The 27,884-nt window shown below is 39.0% G+C and overlaps 1 protein-coding gene across 3 annotated transcripts; it reads left to right on the top strand.

Moving 5' to 3' along the window:
* The first annotated feature begins 474 nt into the window (after positions 1-474).
* Positions 475-23,529, top strand: LOC310952401 (solute carrier family 35 member F5-like). Of its 3 annotated transcripts, none has more exons than XM_083921011.1 (16): positions 475-599; positions 1,284-1,371; positions 2,276-2,417; positions 4,413-4,562; positions 5,530-5,592; positions 5,810-5,888; positions 6,726-6,916; positions 7,812-7,893; positions 8,171-8,258; positions 9,800-9,864; positions 10,006-10,110; positions 10,294-10,453; positions 13,025-13,115; positions 13,384-13,538; positions 15,740-15,840; positions 21,753-23,529. In XM_083921011.1, the coding sequence occupies exons 3-15, from the start codon at positions 2,283-2,285 to the stop codon at positions 15,819-15,821; spliced, it is 1,446 nt and encodes a 481-aa protein (XP_083777137.1). In that variant the 5' UTR covers positions 475-599; positions 1,284-1,371; positions 2,276-2,282; the 3' UTR covers positions 15,822-15,840; positions 21,753-23,529. The 3 variants fall into 3 exon arrangements, with proteins under 3 accessions (XP_083777137.1, XP_083777136.1, XP_083777138.1); XM_083921010.1 differs by having other exon boundaries at positions 6,723-6,916; XM_083921012.1 differs by lacking the exons at positions 475-599; positions 1,284-1,371 and having other exon boundaries at positions 2,364-2,466; positions 6,723-6,916.
* Positions 23,530-27,884: the final 4,355 nt, after the last annotated feature.

Below are 27,884 nucleotides of genomic sequence, written 5' to 3'. Positions count from 1 at the left end.
TGTGGTCCTAGATCTCAGGACTATCTGAGTGAATGCAGTAAAAAAAATATATGTTTAGTTCAGCAACATGGACCTTTGCCCTGCTGCACTATTGTAATGATGACACTCAAAGATGATAGACTTTTCCATAATATATTCTCTTCATGAATGTTGAAATGATGTTTTAAAACTGTGGTGAACCTGGAACCAACTTGAAACTGAATAAGACATCTATCTCCAAGCACATGAGCCGTCAAAAATGGAACACTGCTCAATACGCACACAATTCAAAGTTGCCCCTCGCAATTTGTTCCCCTTGTATGCTGGAACAATTTTCCTCTGAATGCAGATTTTGTGGATCATTTAGGAGGTTTTGAAAACTGCCAATAAACACCATAGAAAGAAAAGGGAAGAAGAAGACTCCATATCCCAGAAGTCTGTGCGGCGCATAAGTGATGTCACCTGATAACAGAGAGAGAGGGGAGGGTGTGCTAATGTTTACAACCGTTGGGCTGTCAATACTTTGCATCGTAAAAACGGTGGTTGTGTCGATACTTCAGCAGCATATGAAAAGACACGTGCATAATGGCGCAAAGCACATGACGTCACCTCGCATTCAGGTAAAAACACGAGTTTAGTGAAGCATTTGATCACTCCAGTTAAGAAGCTTGTTAGCGCTTAGCTTCGTTATCTGATATTGACAAACAATTAGACGGTGCACAACGGTGTTATGTGCTAGCGTTAACTGCACAGCTAATTGGCTGCACTTGAACCAACTCCTGTCAGTGAACTAGCGTTAACGATACGTTGAAATACAACCTTTATCATTACACGTTCACTTCGAGTCTGTAACAGTTTAATAGCTACTATAATAGCTAGCTTGTCAGCTGTTTTGCTAGCTTTTCAGGAGCAGAAGAAACGTCTCATCTAAGCACGAGTTTGCTGGGATACACACATAGCTAAAGTAACGTTCACCTGTTTACACATGGTCTAACAGACTGCTGAGTAAGCTAACTCTCAACATGTCTAGCTACAGTACGGCTCTGTTTTACAGTAAGGGCTTTACTTTGCAACACCGACAGCTGTCATTGAGCTAGCTGGCAATTGGCTGGCTTGGCTCCCCCAACTCAGGAATTAGACATGTAAACATTGCTGTCTTTTTAAGTCTTACGTTGCTAGTCACATGCTGCAGCAGGAACATTTCCACGGATGTTTGTCGCGGCATTATAGACTTGAGTTAAGTCAGAGTTGTTGCTGGTTTGGAAAAGGTAACATGACAGTCATATGCTTTCTTTTTGCTGCAGGTTTTATCGGCTGTGAGTCCCCTGGTTGCTCTTGACTCACTTTGGTCCAGAAACAACATTTCATTGTGTACATCTGGCTGGTAAACAGGTGGGTATTGCAGTGCAAAGAGTTATTTGACACTTACTCTTGGCCCTGCTACGATATTATAGTCCTACGTTGCCGTTTGCTCCTAATGTGCTGTGTCTTGCCTTCCTTCCATGGGTTCCCTTCGGACAAAATTGATCCTTGAACAACAAACAGTCTGACAGACTGTGCTGGTTCTCCTTCACTGATTAGAGACACCTTGCAGATGTTATTTCGAAAAACTCTGCCTTTTCTTTATTGATTTTTGTGTGGGTTATTATTTTTTCTTAAATGAAAGGATTAATAGCATCTTTAGAAAATATAGAAAAACATAGCCAAAGGTGACACCTTCAAATTGCTCTTTTTGTCAGACTAACAGTCCAAAACACAAAGATATTTAAATGGAAATGATATAAAACAAAGGAAAGCAGTAAATCTGTTCAGTCTAGAACAGGGGTGGGCAATCCTGCTCCTGCAGAGCCACTGCCCTTCATGTTTTAGGGTTCTCTCTGCTCTAACACCTGATTCTAATGATCTAATCTTTATCAAGCAGCTGAAGCTTGTCACAGGTTTGATAATTGTGAGATTAGTGTGTTAGAGCAGGGAGAAACCTAAAACATGCAGGACAGTGGCCCTCCAGGACCAGGATTGCCCACCCCTGGTCTAGAAGCTGGCACGAATGTTTGCTATCTGTGCTTGATAAATGACTTAAACGATTATCAAAATAGTTGCCGATTCATTTTCTGTCTGGCTAATTCAATTAATTGACATTTCAGTCTGCTCAGATTACATGTGAAATTGTTTATATGCTGCCATCATTTAATAAGTATTCTGCCTTTAATAGAATACTCCTTCATTCATTAATGGTTTGTAAATGCTGTGGCCAGTCTCTGAATAGCTTGTTGTTAAGCCATACCTGTCTTCTCAGCGTCCTGATGGAGTGGGTGTTCATCATGAACCGGATGAGTTCTCAAGGGAGCTCTGCAGCCCAGCGGAGGCGGATGGCCCTGGGGGTGGTGATACTCCTGCTGGTGGATGTCATCTGGGTAGCATCTTCTGAGCTAACCTCAGTAAGGACTTTGTCACAGTCTGTCACTTTTCCACACCCGCTGCCGCAAGGTGGGTTGCAGTACAAGATGACACAATGTAATGAGAGAGGGGGGGCACGGATGCACTCAGTAACCAGAGTGCATTGAGATGTTCTGGGATCAGCAGATAAAGATGTCTGCTTTATATATTTGTCTGTGTGTTATTGTATTGTGCCCTTAACCCCTCTCTTTCTCCCAACAAGTGTTTGATAAAGCACACAAATCCTTAAATAGCAAACATTAATACTGCAATTCCACTTATTATAATATAATGTATCATAACTCCAATACCACTTGAGAAATGCTAAGTCATTTTGTCAGCTCATCCCCTTTGAGTGTTAAATTATTGCTGTGTAAGTATCAAACATTGGAGTACCTCTAATTACTCTATGTCCAACAGAGGGGTGTACTACGAAGCTTGCTGAACATACCCAGGGTTTCTTTGGATAACCTGGATCGACAAATATGAAACTCTCAATCATAGTTAAACGTTACCACGAAGCTCAGTTTAGAGTTAATTTGTCAAGCCAGGGTTTCAGCTTTAGTTTCAATGTGCATTTTCACAAAAAGGGAGTGTATCGCGTCATTTGACTCCCCCTTTGGATAGATCAAGGGCCGTATATTTCAAGAAGAAGAAGAGAAGCAGATCATTATAATGGAACTCCTATGAGCAGTTCAAGAGTATAATATAAGCAAAGGGGCAACACAGTTGTACATAATAAGGCTAGGGAGGCGTGCTGGCAAAAAAACTAGCAGATCGTGAAATTCGTAAGTGAAAGATTCTGATATTGTCTAAAAATAACTATGACAATTGCAGAATTGACATATCTCCATTAATCTCAATATAGTGATGATGATTTAAAAATGTCAGGGAATGCAAAGGTGTAATAAACTACACTGGCCAGAATTCCATAACCTTTAGTGAATAAGTTTTCCATGTGAATTAAGAATTTGAACTTTTTAAAATACACATAAATGCACGTCGCATGGGAGATTAACCCCGCATGCAGGATCACAAGACTGACACGCTGCCTCCATTCTATCATCTGTCTCACAGAGAGGGACATTTTCTTTTACGTCAAAGACTATAAAATCCTTTCTTGACCAACACATTGAGCAATGAGTTGAGCGCAGCTACAACCCTGCGGATAGCACAGCACACCGTATTTTTGCTCAGATTTTCTGCATGACCACTAGCATGTAAATATGTACCTGTGGCAAAGACTCGCAGTGAAACAGACACACTGTACAACACTAAGTGCACTGCTTCTTTGTACTGCATTGCAAACATAACGATCAAACAGTGAAGGATCTCTGATGAGAACCTGTATCTCTCATGAAGGAAGTCTAGGAAGCTGCTCTTAGCTTTAAGGAGCCGATCTATCCCAAAAGTCTACGTCACTTAGCTCTAAGTCTGAGCTGATAACCTCCTCCAGACCAGGTTTGGTTGAAAGCATCAGTTACCATGGTGATACAGCCACACCAGAAGAGAGCAACTTTCGTGTCAGAGCTGACGCAGGCTTTGAGAGCAACATGCCTCGCTAACCCACTAATCCAGATTCACAGTACAGCTCACTGGATCGTTAAAACTAAAGGCTATTTCACAGTACCAATCATACACATCTTAAATTACACTGGATTTTTTTTTAGTGCCGGTGGTACCATTACCAAACACCAAACATATACCCACCCATAGTTAAACTTGTCTAAAGAAAATTATCTAAAAGTTACAGCAGTAACTATCAGATACATATACTGGATCAAAAGTACAATGATTCCTTCTAAAATGTAGTGGGGTGAAAGTATCAACTGTCACATTACATAAAGTAAATATAATTAGTACTCTGCTCTTAGGAAGAATTGTTCTTAACTTGACAGACTTGAAAACAAACAGGAGTGCCTGAGAGGGAGAACTGGCCATCTTCCAAAGCATGTCAGCCAACCAATAAAGCTTCCTCCTGTTGGTTCTTCTTTCAGTACATTTTCAAGCGACAGGAGTACAACAAACCCTTCTTCAGCACATTTACCAAGACCTCCATGTTTGTACTCTATTTGCTGGGTTTCCTGCTGTGGCGGCCCTGGAGGCAGCAGTGCACCGGCACTCTCAAACGGCGGCACTCTGCATTTGTAAGTAGTTAAAGCAGACTATCACCACATGTGGGGGAGTTTGTTTAAATGTTTTTCTCCTCCAAACATTTTCACAAGTCCAATTATACAGAATCACAAGCCTTCTCTCAGGTTTGTTTATTTTTTCTTAGATACATCTGCAGCAGAAGCAGAAAGTTGAAGAAAACCTTATAGAGATCATCATGACTTCTAATCTTCAGAGCAGCCTGTTTGTCTAGAATGAGCTTCCTTTTCCATTTCTCATAGTTTCTCATAGTTTTTATTGGCATAAGAGATCACCTCATTTCACTAAGTTAGTTTCTTAGTTAGAAGCTGCAGCAGAATGTTTTTTTTTATGGATCCACACCAGCAACAGCTGTTTCCTGAGGCATAATGTCCGTCCCATTCTTGTGAGCGCAATATTTCAGGAACCCCTGGAGGGATTTTCTTCAGATTTGGCACAAACAAAACGATTTGACCTCACAAAATACATTTCTGTCCATAAATCAAGAATTCCTATGCTTATTATGACCAAACACAAATGTCTAATATGATAAATGATGAAGTGATGACATTTTCTATCCAAAAGGTCAAAGGTCAACTTCACTGTGACATCATAATATTTCTGTCGACTATTCAACGCCATAAGTCAGAACCAAGGTGGAGACGTTTGGTCAGATACTGAATTGGTGACACTAATGTTGAAACCGTACTGATTGTTTGGGTCTAAAGATGTGTTTGAAGCATCCACATTTCCCCAATAAACATACTTAATACCTTTTTTATTAAAGTCCAGTAGAATAATATTATATTTTGTTTGCAAATAAAGCATTGTTTGTGAGATGCACATTCGTAAATGATGGCAGACATTTTAGAAAAACAGTGGACTGTTCCTTTAAGACAAGGTGTAATTGTAAATGACTTGAGGAAATCCAGTATTGTTGGTTTTGCTGTGTAATTTGATGATTTGAACTGTGTCTTTCTGCAGTTCGCTGATGCTGAGGCCTACTTTGCACCCTGCACCACTGACACCACTGTGAACAACAGTTTGGTACGTAGTTTAACCGCAAACAGCAAGCTAGTTAAAGTTGCTGCTAAGTCTAATTAGCTCATGTGTTCAGGCAGTTTTTAACACTTTTTTGCAGGGGAGGGGCCAAATCATGTAAACCAAAGCTTAGACCATGGCAACCATACAGAAATGCAGAGCAAAATAACATTCTGCAGCTCTTGACAACAAATGTCTGACTTTCTGTGTCACTCTTGTGCAGAGTGAACCGCTCTATGTTCCAGTGAAGTTCCAGGACGTACCTGCTGAGCACTCCACTTGTTTAATAGACTATGAGTCTGGTGAGTACACAGTTGAAGTTGTCTTCAAAAACACATGAAGCACATTTATTGTCACTGTAAGTGCTCATGTTTTGACTCTTGATTGATTACCTCATCGATTTGGTTGATCTCCTGAATGCAAAATAACATTTCAACAACAGAGGGCAGCAGTGAGCTATGGAACTAGATACAATCCTAGTTTAGAGCCAATATGAAAGACATAAAATATTTAACAAGATAATCCTGTGTGACCTTTCAGTCGACCCTTAACTCCACTTGTTTTCTCTTGGAGTTCTCTCTTCTTTCACATACCATCGCAGTAAGAACAAAGGTTTGAACAGAATGATTTTTGCTCTCCTCTGTCATGTCTGTGTTTCACAGAACAATGAAATCTGACAAATCCATACCTTTTTAGTTTGATTTTTGCCAGAGTCCAAAGCAAGACAGCCTGTTAGGTCTCTCTGGTTTCTGCTGTCACATGTATGCCTGTGTTTAAAATGCCATGACTGGACAACCAAGTCATCTGATAAGTGTGATATTTAGTGTAATGCAGAGACGAATGGAGCAGGGATCCCTACCACATATATTGTATAAAATATAGTAATTATATGATATAATATACAATAATGTAAAATAAAAGAAAACATTTGTCAGTTGTGTTTAAACAGAGTGACAGTCTGTGTCCGGTGTCTTTTACACACACACACACTCACACTCACACACATGCACACGCACACGCACACGCACACGCACACGCACACGCACACGCACGCACGCACACACACACACCCTAGACAGGTTAGACATTTAAATTTCCTCTGTCAAGTAACTCCTCTGTCCATGTGTTCCTCCCAGCAGCTTCCAAGAAGCAGCGAGTGCGTTTTAGTAATATTATGGAAGTGCGTCAGCTGCCTTCTACACAAGCCCTGGAGGCCAAACTGTCCCGCATGTCCTACCCAGCCGCCAAAGACCATGAGGCCATGTTGCGCACAGTGGGCAAGCTAACCATCACTGATGTGGCCAAAATCAGCTTCTTCTTCTGCTTTGTGGTGAGTCAAAGTCAGCTGGAACACCAGTTTTTGATTTTACACTGCTGTCTCAAATTATAGACATGAAACACTCATGATGCAGTGTGACAATGGATAATTGATAACACACACTTGAACGTTCTTTTTGTGTAATTTGCGAGTCACGTGGCGACAAATGTGTTTTGCAAATACTTTGCTTTAGGCACAAATATAAATTATGCAGCAGAAAGTGAAGGTTCATGAGTCATTAATTATGTAGTCTTTCAAGTGATGAACTGCTTTTAATTTGTGCGTCATCCTGTCTGAGCACAATTGAGACCGGCGGAGCAGTGAGCAGTGCTGTCCACGCCGCATGGAGCTCTCCATCTCCCACCGGAGCTTCGACTGCAAGTCGAAGGCAGCACCAAAGTCAGTTCTGTGTCTGTCCATGACGGGCTGCGTTGCTGTCTTATATAGAGCCATCAGTATTAAACAGAGAATGTTTCATAACCGGTTAAAAACTCCTTGTAGTTGCATTACATATGAGACCACTTTGGTTTCGGTCCGGTTGGTTTGCACACCTGATGCAAACCGTACTCGAGTATGCATGAATCCTATTCGAGACCGCGTTTTCAAGTGGATGCAGTGTTCACACTAATCAAATGAACTGGACTTTAGGGTCAAGTTTACTCAGATATGGGCCTGGGTCCCTGAGGTGAAAAACCCCTTTAACCTCAGTTAAGACGGAGAATCACTTTATAGGAAAACTTGCTTACTAACACAACAAACTACCATGGCCTAAGATGTTGAACAGTGAGTGGAGTTAAACGTCCACAAAACCAGGTTTTTATAAGGTAAGTCAGATGTTTTATACCACAGGACTGTTGTAAAGTAAGGTGTAGAAAATGTCACATCCCTGCTACCATTTCTCTTCCAGTGGTTCCTGGCTAACCTGTCCTATCAGGAAGCCCTGTCCGACACGCAGGTCGCTATTGTCAACATCCTGTCATCCACCTCAGGTAACTCTTTCTCTTACACAACACAATGCATGCAATGTAAAGTAGAAACTGTTGTACCTCAACTGGTTTTAAGGGAACTGGGAAGATCCGTTGGTAGCTTTTATAGATTTATTTAACTTGGAGAGAAATATACCCACTGCTGCTTTGACTGTCCTGTCAGCTGTGTGATACCACTGTGGTCTGATTCACCTCTGACCTGTCGAAGCCCCTTGAGGCGGATTTGTGATACCTGGCTATAGAAATAAAATTGACTTGACCTTCTCTTCTCCCTCTTCAGGCCTATTCACACTCATCTTAGCAGCCATATTTCCCAGCAACAGTAGCGACCGCTTCACCTTGTCCAAACTGTTAGCTGTGGCTCTAAGGTAAGGACTCAATGAAAGGGTTGAGAAGGGCATATTGGGAGGTTTCATTGCTGAGCATATACAGTATTTGCATGATTGGATGCATCTTATCTCCATGCTATACATTTCTATTTGTTTTCTGAAATGCCATCCATCCACTTTGGGGGAGGTAGTAGTTTATATTCATGAAGTTGAAATTCTTGGTGACATGTCCTTTTGATTTACTGGAGGAGCTGTGAATGGTATTTTTTCCTAACACCATTTGAAGCAGCTTCAGACCAATATACTGAATCCCCACAAGTACCCCACAATGATAAAAATGTTGTCGTCGTCGTGTCAGGCAGCAATGTCAGTTTTAGCCAATTTGGTAGGTTTGTCTCTAATAATAGCAGAATTGTCACCATGTTGATCTCATCCAAAACGATTTAGTTTCTTTCACACATGCAGCACCGCAAACCTGAAAATATCTTAACAATACCCGGAGGAGCTGTATGTGAGAACACAATTGAATCTGACATGTTTACACCCTGTCAGCTCACTAGTACAAAGTCTGTTAAATCTCGATTGAGCCCATGTGTGAACAGAGCAGGTCATTGTCTGGAGAATTCACAGCAATTGAGTGGGCATGACGTTCCTTTTAATGCGGTTTGCGTGAAACCAGAAGAAAACAAACCTCTCAGGGTGAAGAAGAAGGGCGATTTACACAAAGACGGCAACGGAAACGTTGAACTGGAGAGACGATGAGATTCAGGATCTTTTGTCAGTAAGGTTAGATTCTGAAATCATCAGACAAATTCAAAGAAAACAGAAAGAGGCGCGGTTGTTTCTGATCAAATTAAGTCCCCGCTGTTTAATTTGCGCCACCTCTTGCCTCTTGCACGCTCTACCCAAGCTCCACCCTTCACAATTGCTTCATAAAAGACAAAGACACACTTCCTCCTGTTTTAGCACTGGAAAGCTGGGTCATGACCGAAAGAACAAGGTCGCGGGTACAAGGGGCCGAAATGGGTTTTCTCAGGAGGGTGGCTGGAGTCTCCCTTAGAGAGAGGGGGAGAAGTTCAGCCATCCATGAGGAACTCGGAGTAGAGCCGCTGCTCCTTTGCGTTGAAAGGAGCCAGTTGAGGTGGTTCGGGCATCTAGTAAGGATGCCCCCTGGGCGCCTCGCTAGGGAGGTGTTCCAGGCACGTCCAGCTGGGAGGGGGCCCTTTGGGGAAGACCCAGGACCAGGTGGAGAGATTATATCTCCACACTGGCCTGGGAACACCTCAGGATCCCCCAGTTAGAGCTGGTTAATGTGGCCCGGGAAAGGGAAGTTTGGGGTCCCCTGCTAAAGCTGCTGCCCCCGCGGCCCGACTCCGGATAAGAGGCTGAAGATGAGATGAATGAGATGAGATACATTAGGATGTGCAGAATTGTCCCATTGGAATGTTATTCCAAGGGAAACTGGGCTGGAATTCATGAGCACTGTTGGGCTCATTGTAGACATTTTAAAACATGTTAAATAACCCTGTTTACCTTCCTCGTTAATTTGAATCAGTTGATGTTGTATCTCCCTTGTTTAGCATGGGAGGTGTCACCCTTGTGAGTTTCTCCAGCATGGACAACCCTGATGACAAAGGCGTCACAGGTAACCATGGAGACAGCCAGTATCTGTCACTCTTTCACATCACTGTTGTGTAGTGAAATTGTACATTCTCGTTTGCCTAATAGAGTTGAACTGATACAGTTTGAAACCTTCTTTCCAAATGTAATTGACTTTTCCATGAAGGTTCTTTGTGGTCACTGGCGGGAGCGATGCTGTACGCCGTCTACATTGTAATGATTAAGAGACGAGTGGACCGGGAGGATAAGCTGGACATCCCCATGTTCTTTGGTAAACAAATGCTCATTATGTCTGTTTTAAGGACGGTGTTTTTAAAATGCATACTGGTTAGAGCAGCTATTCAGTCATTAATAATATTCTAAGTAATGTAGATGTACTGAAACATAGTAGAGACCCCTGCTCATTTTAACAATCTTTATTCCATGAAGTTGTCATCTGCTGTGTGTCTCTCAGGGTTTGTAGGTCTGTTCAACCTGTTGCTGCTGTGGCCTGGCTTCCTCCTGCTCCACTACACGGGCTTCGAGGCCTTTGAGCTTCCCAGCCAGCTGGTGTGGACGTACATCCTTATCAACGGCCTCATTGGAACCGTTCTCTCAGAATTCCTCTGGCTCTGGTGAGCACCTGACTCATTATTTATTCAGCTTCAATTCTGGCACTAAGCTAGAGCTGCAACGATCAGTCGACTAATCCATTAATCAATCGACAAAAAAACATTGTCAACTTTTTCAACAAGGTCTGCAATTAGCATGAGCTCCTTCACCTACACTCCTCAGCTCGCTCTCTTGAACCAAATATGTCACACTTACTGCCTGTCCCACGCACCCGCCTTAAGCCCGTGGTAATTTAGCTTTTTAGTCCGTAGCACCTTAATTATGGGGCGCTCTGCCTACACCCTTACGGTTGCAGGTTTCTGTGGATTCTTTTAATAGGCAGATAATGTCATGAACGGTGCAGGAAATAACTCAGAGGAGCAGGACCCAAATGGCGACACGGATACTGAGTAAGAAGTAAACGACCGTTTAATCGAAAAACCAATAACAAACAGTGTCCAGGGAACGGGGAAAACAGGAACAGGGTCCGGGTGTAGATGACGAAGAACAAACGTGAGGATCAGGAGACAAACATGAACGGGTTGTGGACAAACAGGAACTCGGGAAACTAAAACAAAAGAAACAAAGAAACAGTTAACGAAAAACAGAGCAACGTGGATATAGCAAACAAGCATGGGTAATCGGGAGCAAACCAAGAGAGACACGATACCATGTAAATACGAAAACGCTCTGGCGCCGAATGTGTGCCACCTCCGGCTTTTTATTCCTCTAGTGCTGACGAGCTGATGTGAATTGTGTTCCTTCTTGATTTATTGTGTTTTTCTGCGATTGCCTTGTATCGTGTTTTATGCCCTTGTTTTTATCGGCCCCCATCTGTGAAAAGTGTTTTCGTCTCTTTACTTTAACAACATTTTGCCTTCCCCTAACAAGAACGGTAAAGCTGTGCTCAGACAGTACTTTATGGTGCATTCAGGTGCCATTCGTAAATGGAGCAACTCAAACTGTTGTTGTAAAGTACTCTTTACTGCAGATTTACCATGCATTTAAAGTTTTTTGTGTAAATATACAGGGTGTATACACACTTTAATGATTGTTAAGGAGGTGCTTATCAAAATTCATTTCATTTTCAAAATGTAATAGAATTTACAAAAATAATTGAATTGTTTTGTCAACGCCTGTTCTCAAACTTACGTCCACACTGTTAAGACACTGCTGACAACGTGAAGCAATGGAATCGCACACATCCGAAATTGTTTTTGCACTTCAACTGCGTTTTCATACTTCCAGTAGCATTTTAGAATGATCTTCCTTTCTTCAAGGTTTAGTCCTGGGGCGGCCGGTGGCACAGTGGTTGTATAAAGAGGCTGAAGGTCCTCGAGGCAGCGGCCGCAGGTTAGACTCCCAGCTAACGGCCCTTTGCTGCATGTCTGTCCTATCTAATAAAAGGCTTGAAAAAACTTCCAAAAAATTATCTTTAAAAAAAACAAACTTTAGTTTGACTGCCATCATTAATTCCAAAAATTACATTTTTTTGGGACGCCCTGTATTAACATTACATTATTTTTTTCATCTAAACAATCTAAATGTTAGTCCTTTATTTAGCACATAGATACATTCATACATTTTATTTATCCCGTAATTAATTTAAGAAGTAATGAATCAAACGTGATAGGCCTGAGATTTCCATCACACGTGACATGTCATGCCTTGTAGCTGGTCATCTATGTAGTTAATGAGGACATCAGGCTCACTCACGCCTCTGATAAAGCTAAAGGCTTGCTAACCGTCTTCTTAGATGACGCACACTTATTTGAACATTATCTGTAATAGCAAGGCATGTGGCTATTTCAGCCCATCAGGCCTTGACTGAAGAGATGTGATGCAGTGATCCATATTCTCCTGCTCCACAGACATTGCTACACTGAATGATGTTTCCTGCAATGATTTAAAGACTAGATAATTTTTTATTTTCTCTCTCTTTTATTGTCTCAAACTACCTATCTCCTTAACAGAGGAAAAAAGGAAATAAAATGTATGTATGATCCTTAAGGGCTTCCATACATAGATTTTGAAAGTTGCCAAAACGTGCCTGCCAAAGTGGCCGGCCTTGAAAAGAGTTCTTTCAGACTCTGTATTTTGATAATCACTTATTTGTTAAATCGCTGTACTCAGTTTTCAGAATATAAATATAGTAGCAAACAAGTATTGTCTATGTAGAGATTCGGTGCACTAGTGGCGTCCTGAGAAGAGAATTAAGTCTCTCTCCCTCTGTGTGTGCCTTGTTCGCCCGTATCATACGCCGAGGGCTGTGACAAGACATTGGTATTTGATGAGTTGGCGAACGGTCCGTGAGAGCCGTGTGGTGGCAATCTTTTTTTTTTTTCTTCATTATTTTAAGTAGACCTCCTTCAAACTCATTTTCGTTGCAAAAATGTTTAATGACCTGATCCATCTAGAAAATAATCTGCAGTTTAATCTAATAATCAACACAAAACCATCACAATACATTTTTTTTGTCTAAAGACATTTTGATGTTGTCAGTTGAGTGAGTGGGACTAATAAAGTTTGAAGAATATGCAGTATTTCAGACACATTTTAATGGTGTGTCTGGTGATGCTGCTTTCTCTCCACAGGGGCTGTTTCCTCACGTCGTCTCTAATCGGGACTCTGGCATTGAGCCTCACCATCCCGCTCTCTATCATGGCAGATATTTGCATGCAGAAGGTACGTTTCCCACCCTAGTTACTTCTAGATACTACACTCAGAGTTTGAAATCAGATTAAAGATGAGCGTGGCTCAGAGCAGATTGCAGAATTTAATTTCAGTTTGTTTACTGTATACTGTATTTGTCATATTGCTTTACATAAATGATTGTTTACTAAAGTTAATGTTGTAATGTGAGTAAATATTTATTAAATTGGGGGTTAAAGGCGTTTTCAAATTGAACATCTGACATCAGACATTAGTTACTGTCCTTCTTGTGTATGGATAGGTGCGTTTCTCCTGGCTGTTTTTTGCCGGGGCGGTCCCAGTCTTCCTCTCCTTCTTCATCGCCGCGCTCTTATGCCACTACAACAACTGGGACCCTGTCCTGGTGGGGCTGAGGAGAGTCTACGTCTTCATTTGTAGGAAACATCGCATTCAGAGGTACAAACTGTTGAATTCCACATGTGACACAACAGTCTGTGGGGAGAAACTGGCGAAGCTACTGAGTCGATTAACTAATGATTCCATTTAAATGTGTTCTCTAGCTACATACATACGGCCCATAGTTATGAGACACATATACTTAAAGTGTAACTCCAGTGCAAAATCATGGTCTTGATCGGCAAGTACATACATCAAATAAGCCATCGAGAGAGAAACGAGAAATCCTGGAGAGTCGCTAACCGCCAGACGTGGCTAACAGTGATTAGCTCGGGGCAGTACGGTGAAGGCATTCAAACTGTTGATCAGTTTCCAAGCACACTATTTAGTTTGTTTTCAGTTTGATTTCTTTCCTTCAGGCAGTTATTGGTTTCAGTGTATGAAAAGCCACTTGCATAGACTTAATACTTGTGTGAATGAATACTGCAACACCTTTGTTCTTTTTGGCAAGGTTGCACAGACAACAGGGACTTTTTTGAAAACGTTGTCTTTTGGCCAAAAGGCATTGCATTTATGAGCTCAGTGTCAGAAAATCAAACTAAGAATATGAGGAATGAGTATAACATGGATTAGCCTTTAATAATAATACTTTATAATACAATTTCAGTAAAACCAGAGCTGGAAATGTGGCTGCTGAAGAATGGGCTACTTATGCAGTCTTTATAGTATTAGTTATTAGTATTGTTACAGATGAAATAGGTGACTGGATTTGATTCATCCACCTGTCCATCCACCCTCCTCAGGACACCAGTGGGCGTTTAGCAGTGACAAGAGCCACGTGTGTGGGGAAGTGGTCCTCCCAAATAACCAGGAAAAAAAAAATCTAAAAGAATAGTTTGAATTCCTTCATGAAAAAAAGGTCACCATCAAAATGTAACTCTCTGCAGTTGATTAACATAAAATGCCTGATTATATACGGCCTAGTATGGTATTAGGCTATAAAAGTAAACTTGACTTGTCTGAGGCATGCATTGAACTAATCACGCCCCACATATCCTCACCGCCTGTCATTTACAGGTGTCTCTTTCTTCAGACAGGTTGTTAGTCACAGTGAGCCATTATTCATGTCCAGTCATATTCAAATGGACTGCCTGTACAGTGTCTGATTTACATTATATGGCCTTTGTGATGCGACAGGAGGAGAGTGTAAACAAAGATCAATGCTTTAATCCATCTGTTAAAATCTAATAAAAGTTATTTATGCACACAAACAAGGACTGCATGGTTATGGCTTAAAATATAATTCTGATTATTATTATTTATTTATTACACAGTCGGTATTGATCTCTTGATTTACAATTATTGTCAAGGAGGGGAAAACATCAGCATATCAAAACATAGCTGTTGCCAATATGCTAAAAGAAACAAAACCTGGATATTTCTATATTTCTAAGGGAAAAACAAACAAACAAACAAGACCAACTAAAGACAGACAAAAGAAAACAACAACAAACAAAAACAAAAACAATGATGAATCCAAACAGGATGTATGGGCCTGTAACCGCGGCTGCAATCATTCGTAGGGAGATCAAACAAGAACACAAGAGTTTTGATATGTACGTATAACTCGTACAGGTCCTGGCAGTCCTTCCAACCAACAGGGAAAGCACAAAAAAAGTAAGTGGGCGGAGACAAGTCATTTAGTTCCCAGGATGCGTCCGTCATTCTGATTATTTTAACCCATATTTAAATCACAATTTTATCATGATTATTTATTGATTTTTAAGGAACAAAGTATGCATTTTCCCATTCCTGCTAATGTACACATCTACAATCCCAATAAGACTTAAAAAAAAAAAAGGTTCTTCTTCACTTGAATTCAGTGCATCTCATACAAGCAAAATATAAATACAACACACGATAATCTGGGACCCTCATAATAATAATAAGTTAAAGCTTTTCAAGTTGTTTCATTGCGTGACCTATTAAAATGAATCGACCTTAACTGCGACACACACTTGGAGCCTTTTCTTCTCTGACATTGTCACAAGGACAATAGACTCCATTCGTGGCTCGCAGCCTCACTAACCTAAGTCTGTAATCAGATGTACATGCTTGACTGAGTATCCTCTCTGCGGCAGTTATGCTCTCCATTCTTCTGTGAGCGCTTGTTCCCACGTGATGAGGGTTGATTATAATAATGATGGCTGTCAAGATGATAACCCTGATGATGATTGACACCTGGTTCCCTCCGCTCGCAGATTGCCAGAAGACAGCGAGCAGTGTGAAAGCCTTATCCCTCTACACACGGTCTCCCCCAACGAAGGAAGCTTCTGTTCGTGATCCAGCAATCAAACACAAAGTAAGTGATCACTCAGCTCCTTCGTGCTTGTGACCTGTATGCCTCCGATTGATGTCTCCCTTTCTGTGCATGTTATTATGTGTGTATATGTGAAGATGCATAATTCAGATCAGTTGCTTGAATCTTACCCTTGGAAAAAATATGAAAATTCCCAAACTAAGAGAAAGTAATAATGAAATTCTATTTAATTTTCTATTAGTATGACTCATCAGAAACTGTCTGGATAAAGCATGCCATTGGCCGCTTCGCAAAGGCACCGTCGCGTTATCTGGGGCTTAGCACCACCCCAGACAATTGTGAAACAAGCCAGAATGTTTGTTTTATTCCCTTATCCCAGAATGATAATGGGTGCCCCCAGACTTTTCTCCAGCTGACGCAGTGCTGTGGAGAGAGGTCTGGCAACGTGACGTTACTGTTCTTCCAGCTGGCTTCAGTGAGACTGTCCTGATGGAAGTGATTCACAAACAGCCAACTTCTCTTTTGATATAAAGCTAAGTTTATGTCTCAGTGCCGGGGCCGCGTTGGCCGGGGGCTTTATGATTTTGGGTTGTCCGCCCGACCCATTCTTATGAACGCAATATCTCAGGAACCCAGGAGAGACCGTCTTCGTATTTGACACAAATGTCTACGTGGACTGATGAACTGATTACATATTGGAGGTCAAAAGGTCAAGGTCACTGTGACCTCACCAAATGCATATTTGTCCATAACTCGAGAATTCCTACACTATTTATGACAACATTTCACACAAATGCTCAAAGGTAAACTCAGTGTGAGATCATAGTGTGTGTGTGTGTGTGTGTGTGTGTGTGTGTGTGTGTGTGTGTGTGTGTGTGTGTGTGTGTGTGTGTGTGTGTGTGTGTGTGTGTGTGTGTGTGTGTGTGTGTGTGTGTGTGTGTGTGTGTGTGTGTGTGTGTGTGTGTGTGTGTGTGTGTGTGTGTGTGTGTGTGTGTGTGTGTGTGTGTGTGTGTGTGTGTGTGTGCGTGCGTCATATCCACGGTTCACCAATAAACACACTTAATTTGTTTTGATTTTATTTAACTTAATTGAATTAAGTTTAATTGGTTTTATTTAATTTAATTTGTTTTGATTTAATTTAATTTGTTTTGATTTAATTTAATTTGTTTTGATTTAATTTAATTTGTTTTGATTTAATTTAATTTGTTTTGATTTAATTTAACTTAATTTAATTTAGTGCTCCTTTGCGTTGAAAGGAGCCAGTTGAGGTGGTTCAGGATCATCTAGTAAGGATGCCCCCTGGGCGCCTCCTTAGGGAGGTGTTCCAGGCACGTCCAGCTGGGAGGAGGCCTCGGGGAAGACCCAGGACCAGGTGGAGAGATTAGATCTCCACACTGGCCTGGGAACACCTCAGGATCCCCCAGTTAGAGCTGGTTAATGTGGCCCGGGAAAGGGAAGTTTGGGGTCCCCTGCTGGAGCTGCTGCCCCCTGGACCTGATCCCGGATAAGCGGATGGAGATGAGATGAGAGAGTTATGTTTAATTTAGTTAGTTTTGATTTAATCTAACTTAATTTAATTCAATTTATTTTTATTTAGTCTAATTTAGTTAAGTAGAATCTAATTAGATTTAATTTGTTTGGATTGAATCTAACTTAATTAAGTTTAATTTAATTTAGTCTAATTTAGTTGTTTAATTTAATTTGATTTGGTTTAATTTGTTTTGATTTAATCCAACTTAATTTCATTACGTTTCATTTAATTTGATTTAATTTAATTTGATTTAGTCTAATGTAGTTAAGTTTAATTTAATTAGTTTTGATTGAATTTTACTTAATTTAATTTAGTCTAATTTAGTTAAGATTAATTTGATTTAATTTAATCTAACTTAATTTAATTAAGTTTAATTTAATTTAGTCTAATTTAGTTTAGTTTCATTTAATTTGTTTTGATTTAATCTAACTTAATTTAATTAAGTTTCATTTAATTTAGTCTAATTTAGTTATTAAGTTAAGTTTAATTTATTTTGTTTTGTTTTAATCTAACTTCATTTAATTTGGTCTAATTTAGTTAAGTTTAATTTTATTTAATTTAATTTGTTTTGATTTAATCTAACTTAATTTAATTAAGTTTCATTTAATTTAGTCTAAGTTAGTTTAGTTTAATTTAATTTGTTTTGATTTAATCTAACTTAATTTAATTAAGTTTAATTTAATTTAGTCTAATTTAGTTAAGTTTCATTTATTTTGATTTAATTTAGTTTAATTTGTTTTGATTTAATTTAACTTAATCTAATTTAGTCTAATTTAGTTAAGTTTAATTTAGTTTGATTTAATTTAATTTGGTTTAATTTGTTTCGATTTAATCTAACTTAATTTAATTAAGTTTAATTTAAATCGTTCTAATTTAGTTAAGTTACATTTATTTTGATTTAATTTAGCTTAATTTGTTTTAATTTAACTCAATTTAATTTAGTCTAATTTAGTTAAGTTTGATTTGATTTAATTTAATTTATTTTGATTTAATTAAACTTGATTTAATTTAGTTTCATTTGTTTTGTAATAATTAACTTTGATTTGATTAAATTAATTTAATTTAGTCTATTTTAGTTAAGTTGAATTTGATTTGATTTAATTTAGTTTGATTTGGTTTGATTTAATTTAATTTCTTTTGATTTAATCTAACTTAATTTAATTAAGTTTAATTTAATTTGTTTTGGTTTAATCTAATTTAATTTAATTTGGTCTAATTTAGTTAAGTTTAATTTAATTTGATTTAATTTAATTTCTTTTGATTTCATCTAACTTAAGTTAATTAAGTTTAATTTAATTTCTTTTGTTTTAATCTAACTTAATTTAATTTGGTCTAATTTAGTTAAGTTCAATTTAATTTCTTTTGATTTCATCTAACTTAATTTAATTAAGATGAATTTAATTTGTTTTGTTTTAATCTAACTTAATTTAATTTGGTCTAATTTAGTTAAGTTTAATTTGATTTGATTTAATTTAATTTATTTTGATTTCATCTAACTTAATTTCATTAAGTTTAATTTAATTTGATTTGATTTAATTGAATTTAAGTTAAATTTGTTTTGATTTAATTAAACTTAATTTAATTAAGTTTAATTTAATTAGATTTAATTTAATTTGATTGAATTTAATTTAATTTGTTTTGAATAAATCTAACTTAATTTCATTAAGTTTAATTTAATTTGATTTAATTTTATTTAATTTGATTTAATTGAATTTGTTTTGATTTAATTTAATTTCTTTTCATTTAATCTAACTTAATTTAATTAAGTTCAATTTATTTTGTTTTGTTTTAATCTAACTTCATTTAATTTGGTCTAATTTAGTTACGTTTAATTTGATTTAATTTAATTTATTTTGATTTCATCTAACTTAATTTAATTAAGTTTAATTCAATTCAGTCTAATTTAGTTATATTTAATTTAATTTTATTTAATTTAACTTGTTTTAATTTAGTCTAACTTAATTTAATTTAGTCTAATTTAGTTAAGTTGAATTTGATTTGATTTAATTTAGTTTTATTTGTTTTGATTTAATTTAACTTAATTTATTTAAATCTAATTTAGGTAAATTTGATTTGATTTAATTTAATTTGTTTTGATTTAATCTAACTTAATTTCATTAAGTTTAATTTAATTTGGTCTTATTGAGTTACGTTTAATTTAATTCGATTTAGTTTAAATTGTTTTGATTTAATTTAACTTAATTTAATTTAGTCTAATTTAGTTAAGTTTGATTTGATTTGATTTAATTTGTTTTGATTTAATTAAACTTGATTTAATTGTTTAATTTAATATGGTCTAATGTAGTTAAGTTTAATTGAATTTGTTTTGATTTAAATTAACTTAATTTAGTTTAGTCTAATTTAAGTTTAATTAGATTTGATGTAGTTTGATTTAATTTAGTTTAATTTGATTTGATTTAATCTAACTTAATTTAATTAAGTTTAATTTATTAAATGGAGGAATTGTTGGGTCTATGTAAATCATAAATAAGTCATAGAGTGTGGTCTATGAGTGTGGCACTATAAATTGTATTGAATTGAATTGAATTAAAATGTGATTGAAATCATTTGTAAAAATACATTAACTTAGTTAAAACCAGAGATGGGTATTGTTAAAAACATTTTTAAAGATAATTTTTGGCAGTTTTCCAAGCCTTTATTAGATAGGACGGACAGGAAATGGGGTGAGTGAGAGAGGGGGGGAGACATGCAGCAACGGGGCGCAGGTCGGAGTCGAACCTGGTACAGTAGATCCAGTAAATCAAGCCCCTGCTTGACACAACTTAGTGCTTTAAGCAGAATACATGGTCGTCATTTTTGGCTTGCGTACCCTCGCTTAGTAAATAACGCTGTTGAGGCTTCTTTGAAAACAACCAAGATGGCTGCAGTTGATGTGGAACTTTCTGTTGAAGCTCATCTCTGAACACTGCAGTTTGTTTACATCTGTCCATTGATCCTCAACACGTCACACGTTTTGTTGCTGTGATTGGTATTGCGTCTATTCAATCGTGTCCAGAGGCAGCAGTTTGGTCTACAGTTGTTGATGACACCTCTAGGAAACAATAAACAAACTGAGGTTTCAGACTTACTAGCATTTGTCAATTGGTCTGGCAATGTCAGGCTATATTGACAGGAGAGTGAATATTAGACTTTCTGTTGTCAAGTGGCCAGGAACACAACTCTAAATGAATGCTAATGAGGCTTCATGTCTGCTTCATTTGTCAACAGGCAATTCTTTGCTCACACATTCGCAACAGCAACTTTATAAAGTAAAGGTGTTTTTCTTTCAGCTTGTTCTGCTGCCCCCAAAGATCGTTTAAAGCAGCTGTAGATTTAGTTAGATTTGCATCCCAAACACAGATTTTACAACAGATGGAGCTCAGGATCTCCTCCCTGCATTCACCCAGCTGTTTCTCCTTGAACATCTGTCAAGTATTTTTCAAACGCCCCCAGTGTTTGGACGTGGTGGTGAGTAAGAGGGACAGAAGACGAGCAGGACACTTAGAGCGTCACGTAAATATTTGAGATCAGAGATTGGCCACCCACTTCCACAGTCTGCATCTTAGTGAAGTCACCCGCCTGCTCACTATTCATAGGTTTAGTCAAGGTTTTCTCAGCTGCGTCCCACACCAACAAAGTAATTGCCAGCAGAGCAGAGAGAGATTTTGAACTCAGCATGGGGTTTCAGAGGTGTTAGTGGGGAATGAAAACAGTGCAATCTAGGACGGACTTAAGCCTGTCTGCTGGGTATGTACAGTCTGATGGAGGAGCAAATGTTGTGTGTTGGAACCTGTGTGTCACTACTTGCACAGAAGCGAGGCTCCAACTGACTATTTCATTACCCATTAATCTGTGATTATTATTTTCAGTTTAATTATCAAGCCCTTCAATCTGTTTTTACAGTGTCAAAAAAACTAAAGCACATATGATATCAAATTTAAAAAAGCAGCATAACCTCACAATGGAGAAGCTGGAACTTTTACTAGTGAGTGAGAGAGAGAGGAAGACAAGCAGCAAAGGTCTGCAGGTCGGAATCGAGCCCACGGCCGCTGCCTGGAGGACCTTCAGCCTCTTTAGATGGGATGACTGCTCTAACCACTGTGCCACCGTTTGCCTCTGCTTTACCTTTTGTACAGTGGGAGCAATTGGAGACACCTGGTCCATCTTTATATACATGTGCAGGAAAAAGTACACAGGGAAAGACAAGAAGCCCATGTCTCTGGTTCTGCTGCATCACTGTAGATTCTTTAAGATCTACAGCTAAATGACTTCAATTCTAACTCAGTGGAGTACTATTAAAAGCACTATGTACTATCCCTTTACATATTCTATCCCTTTGAAATATCCAGATTATAGTGTACCTGATTTTTGTCTCACTTGCTTTTCTCATCATTTGTTTTTTTTGTTTTATTTGTTTCCCAAGGTGGCCAATGTGGATCTCACTGAGCTGACAATCCAGAAGCTTTCAGAGACATTGAACTACCCCAGTGCCTCCTATTAAATCTATTTATTTTCTACAGTGTTGAGACATTTCTACAAGGTTGTTTTTATTTTCACATTCCAGTCATCACAGACTGAGATTCTGTTGTTGTTTTCTGTGTTAAAAGAAACCTTATGGTTCTCAAGGTGCTGGACATTATCAGTGATTACTATATGGTCATGTGACCAAATGAAACGGTACATGTTGAACTTGATCAGAACACTAACAGAGGCACAGTACTATAACCGTGTGTGTGTGTGTGTGTGTGTGTTTCGTATTTCTCAAAATCTTAAATCAATGAGTTCACAACATTGAACATGGTCGTGTTCGTCTGTAGGCCTTTTGAAGCCTCGCTGCTTGTTTGTAAGTGTGAGCGTGAAGCATTTTTACAAATGACAATCTGTCAGACATGTACGTAGTAAAAAGTTAGTTTTTGATTTGGCTGCCTCTGCTGCTTTATCGTAAATCAGCCATGATGTGACACACTTCATATGATGAGTCTATATGTAGGAACTTTGTTTTCAGGAGCAGTAATGTGGTAAAATCCGAAACGCAGCCCAGTGATGAGTTCATGTTCCCCAGCCTCGGCAGCTCGGGTAAACGGAACCATTCAGAGTGACCTCTGCATGTGTTGTGAGATATTTTCCACCTCATTTAGACCTCCAGGTGATACGAAGTGTCCTGATAGCATTCAACATTTGAACTACTCTCAGTACAAAATATTGTGTTTTTTGTCTTTATTTCTATCGTCCTCAAGTCTGAGTTGGAAAAAATGAAACCACACTACAGCAAGACAGCATCTCATCCTTTAACAGCTTGTTTCCTTCTGTACCTCTGACAGTGCTGGATCATCAACACAAACTGTGATAGAGACATAATCTTTGTGTTTGGAATATGAACTGAGGCTAAGCCTTCCGCTATAAGCTACAAAACGCCTTGCTGCAATAACGGTCGTCCGCTCGTATGAGCGGTTTCCTTTTTTTAAAATGGGTGTAAATACTGTACACAGTGAAGCATTAACAGAGTATCAATGTTTTGTTTGTGAAATTCACATGACCACTACAGATTCCTGTCTGAGACCGTGTATCTTTTTATATTTTATGTATCATTGTAAAGATTATCACGGCCTGAGGAAGAGTTTTCATTGTAGCCAAATTCTCTTTTACTTGCAGCTGAGATTATATCACATCCATTAGACTGTTGTATATGATCCTTTATAATGATTCATTTACCTGATGTGATTTCATTTCTTTTAGCAGCCTCAGTGTCATGTAATCCAGGATGTAAACACTACAGTTGAAGGTAAATGTCAATGTAATTCCATGTCCTGTTAAATGTCAGATGTGTGTACTCCTGTTCACGGAGTGTTTATTGCACCCAACATTGACTGGACATATGAAGTGGAGAGAGTAGTAAGCGACCTGTGAGGGTAAATGTATGGGTTGAGCACTTTAAGTGATAGCTATAAACTTGTCCCGTTCATGTTCATTATTGCACTTGCTGTGTTTTTGCCAATCGGTCCCTCCTTCTGTCACAGTTTCAAGTATGAGAGCTTTTTTAAGGAGGATTAGCTTCCCTTGGCGTCTTCTTGAACTTCATTTTTCTTTCTCAGGTTCTTTGTCTTGTTTTTCATATCCGAGCAATTTCTTTGTCTTGTAAGTGTCATAAATGAAGATGTTATATAATGTAAAAGAAGGCTCTAATAGTAACTTCCCTTTTAGCAACCTCAGCTCTCGAATTATCCTTTTATTTTGCAAGTCTGTTTTCATACTTACACTGCACCATTAAAACATATCTTTTTACATCTCTGTTGAATGGCATATTTCCACAGGATCACATTTCTTTTGAAGAGACATTGTAAATGTTGTAAAGGTGTGTCTGGCTTTTCTTTGATGTGATTTACATTTATTTTACTAATGGGCAAATAAGGCTTCATGAAACATTTTTTTTTTTTTTAAATAGGCCCACTAGGGCGACACGTTGGTGTGGTGGTTAGCACTGTCACCACACAGCAAGAGGGTTCCTGGTTCGAATTCTAGCTGGGGCCCTTCTGTGTGGAGTTTGCATGTTCTCCCCATGTCAGCGTTGGTTTTCTCCGGTTTCCTCCCACAGTCCAAAGACGTGCAGGTGTTAGGTCAATTGATGACTCTAAATCACCCGTAGGTGTGAATGGTTGTCTTTCTCTGTTCGTCTCTATGTACCCTGTGATAGACTGGCGTCCTGTCCAGGGTGGACCCTGCCTCACGCCCGATGTCAGCTGGGATCGGTTGCAATTTATCGAGGGTAGCCACTTACGGAGGAGATGAATTTGGCCTGCAGCCGCGCGCCAACACATTCATTCATTCATCTTCAACTGTTTGTCCCTGTCGGGGTCGCGGGGGGCTGGAGCCGAGCTGTTTTGAAATATAAAAGAATCGTGTGTGTCCCTCTGGTCACCTGGCCACCACGTTTAAAAGCGACAGCTTGGCATCACACATCACCTGTACATTTATCGAGTGGTAGTTTTGGTGATTGATGAATGCGTTATCATTCATGGATGGTGCCTTCAGACGCACATGAGTACAATCAATTGCTCCAACCACAATTTAAATTTTTTTATTCGTTTTAAGAATCCGTTTTGATCAGTACTTAATGTGTGATTGCTAATGCTTAATGACAGCTGGGGTTTGTTTATTATTTTCAGTCAGGTTTTGCTGTGCTGCACCGCAAATACACAGGCTCAAATGTGCGTACACGATCTCAGACCTGACGTGAGATTTGATCGTAGCTCCCGCTCACGTCCAAATTGATAAATGCCGAAGTTTGCCAGGAAATGGTCGTATGCACGTTTTTCTGCCGTACGTTCATTTGATAAATGAGGGCCAGTGTGTTTTCAACCCTTTGTTGAACAGAGCTCCATCTAGTGGATAAATAATGAAAATGCTTCATGAAGCTTCATTTGGACATCACTAGCCAAAGCTAAAAACTCTTGATTTCTGTAAATATAGGTAGTTTTTATCACGCTGATGTTTGTTCAAGTGTTTGTTTTTCTTGTACTTTCGTTTTTTAGTTATTTGATGCAATAAAAACAGGGTAAAACGTAAAATAATGATGGACAGCCGTGATCAACTCACGATTGGTTGGGCGAGTGTATGGACGTCACTTCGGTGATGTGTCACTACCGCCCAATAACTACTGCGCAGACTCTGGTTGCAAAATTACAACATGGCGACGTCCACATGTAGGACATTTTGATAATGAAGCCTCATCACTAATATATCTGCTCTCATTTCCATGAACATGCTAGGTTCCAGCGCCACCATCAAACTGTTTATCACTCAGTGGCTGTGAAAATTCAGACTAACTGGGAGGGATTATTGGACCACGATGCAGCTGTGACTCTAACTGACTGTTGTTGCTTTGGTTATTAAACAGCATTTTTATAGCTATGCTAGCAGAGCGGATTGAGTAAGCTGTTGGTTAATGCAACACAAAATATATTGTACTGGATGAACTGGCACAAAATTGACTTTTTAATAATGATCCTTATTATTAACTATCATTATGACCCAACATAAGGACGCACTAGTCGGCTGAACATCGATATTGATGTATTGTGATGTTAGCATTTAGCTCGAAGTACAGCCTCAGAGCCGCTAGCTCGTGGTGTGATGCACCCAGGACACATTGAGACCACATTCAGAGGAGGATGAAAAATATGCACAAAAAAGAGCTTGCAATGGTATCCAATTACAGTTAGACTGAAAAGAAGCAGAGCCCCATTCATCCGTCACAAAAAGAACCTGCATTTCATTTAGAGATGTTTTTAAAGGATGCAAATCTTCTCTTTCACAATGTTGAATGAAACATTTCACATTTTGCTAAAGATAGCCTTAGTATTCTTTTCAGTGTATAGTGCAGCATGATGGCTGTGTATTCAGAGGCCAAACAAAAGTCTTGGACACCAATTTTTCTGCTTCTCCTTGCAACCGAATCATCACATTTAGGCACAGGCCTAAATGTTGAGTTAAACCTGCTGTTACATAAAGCCGTACACATTTAGGGTCTAGAGTATAGAATAGATTTCCCCTGAGGCATGTCAAGTAGACTTAAAGTGGCTATTTTAATCTTTTCAGTGTCACATGGAGACTCGAGTGAATTAGACTTTTTCCTTGACATCCTTTCCTTCATTTTTTTTTATCCTGCAGGCACGTCCCCATCTCTCCAATGCACGACTGGTTTTGTAAAGTAAACAATGAGGCATTTGTTAAGCCCTTCTCATGGTTGTCAACTGTTTTTTGTTGTTTTTTCCCTTTTTTTCATGATGTGTTTATCTCAAAGTCCCAAACTATTTCATGCAATCTCACACAAGCACCTCATTATTGAGACACACACACACACACACACACACACACACACACACACACACACACACACACACACACACACACACACACACACACACACACACACACACACACACACACACACACACACACACACACACACACACACACACACACACACACACACATATTATAGCAGATAATTCAAAAGAGATCTGAGACATAAATTCGTGTCATAATAAACAACCATGATTTTACTGTTGTTCCCCACAGCAGCTAACATCTGGCTGTCAATGTGATGCCATACCCAACCCAAGTGTTTAATTGACAGTATCTGACAATATGTAATCAGAGTGAGAGGGCACTGATCAGGTTCAATCAGTAGAAATCAGTTCAGCTTTGAAGCAACTATGTTGTCTGTGGAGGTTTTCATTTTTTAAGAGCGACAAACTTTAAAGTTTAAAGCAACATTATGTGACTATTTAACACATCATTTTGAGGAAGAATGTCATTCCCGCTCTGGGCCCTGATCTCCAGCCCACTGTGTAACTTTGGTGAGTGGATCAGATCTCAGAGATAAGTAAGTAACACTATGGCTCTAGGTCACACAGAACCACTGATTATAGTTTAATTGGATCATATTTTATGGAGAAAATGTTTCCTGGTTTTCCCTCTGATCTCCTTCCAGCTGCTCTGCCTAGACTTATTGCTAAAGTAGGGCTAACCGCTAACTGTTGCTAACTGTAACTGCGATCAGCTAGCTCACTTAGCCGTGCTCCTGGTGACTGGGAGCTCTGCGCAACGGGGGAGTGATCTTGTTTTTAGTCATAAGTAAGAGCTTTACAAAATAAAGGGTGCAAGACACCAAGCTGGCCTTCTGGCTTTTGGACTATTAAGTCATTTTAGCTGTCTTGCTAGCCTATGTCTTGTGTTTGTGCTAGGTGTGGATTAATGCCCACATTAGCCAGACTCATTTTAATTATTACAATTTACTTCAGAGAAAAAAAGAAGTTCTACAAGAAAATATGAATGTGAAAATCTTAGATAGCGTATCAAATGGATGTAGCCTCTATGTCAAAGTCAGTTATTTCAACTTGATCCAATCATCCTCGCCTAAAGGCTGTATCAATGTAAGTGTGTAAGTGTGTGCATGTGGGCCGTGTAATATTCCGAGCACGTAGGCATGGCACTAGATTATTTTATTTCCAGTACAGCATGATGAGTAAAGAGGGGGCCCCACACAAAGAGAAGCCTAGGGTGAAGTGTAGAGACTCATGCTGTGCTGTGCAGGGGGGTCTTGAAGAAGGCTGCAAAAATTCTCAATTGTGACCCCTTCGTGAACATGACCTCCAGTAAATATGGTACAAACCCTCCCTACGCAACGTTTTAATCACAAACAGGTTCATAGGATATTGTACGAAAAGATCTGTGCAAAAATTTGCATGATATTTTACGAAAAGGTAAACGGAAGTGGCGACGGACCGGAATAGGACTGCGAAGGTTACTTTTGGTGTCGGTTAGGTTTAGGCATCAAAAGTAACACATGACCGTTTTTGGCTACAAAAGGTGTCAGTTAGGTTTAGGCATCAAAACAACGTGGTTAGGATCAGAAAAAATGTCATGGTCGGGACACGAACAGGGACGGGGAAAGTCCTGTGTTCTGGGACCTATCCACCACCACCACGTGCCTCGTTAAGCAGAGATTTGCTGTCTTAAACTACGTCCCCTGCTTTTAATATGCACAATACGC

The sequence above is a fragment of the Echiichthys vipera genome, assembly GCF_963691815.1.
Source record: "Echiichthys vipera genome assembly, chromosome: 10".
Classification (NCBI taxonomy): domain Eukaryota; kingdom Metazoa; phylum Chordata; class Actinopteri; order Perciformes; family Trachinidae; genus Echiichthys; species Echiichthys vipera.
The sequence above is the reverse complement of the archived record's forward strand: the minus strand, read 5'-3'. Positions and strand labels throughout refer to the sequence as shown.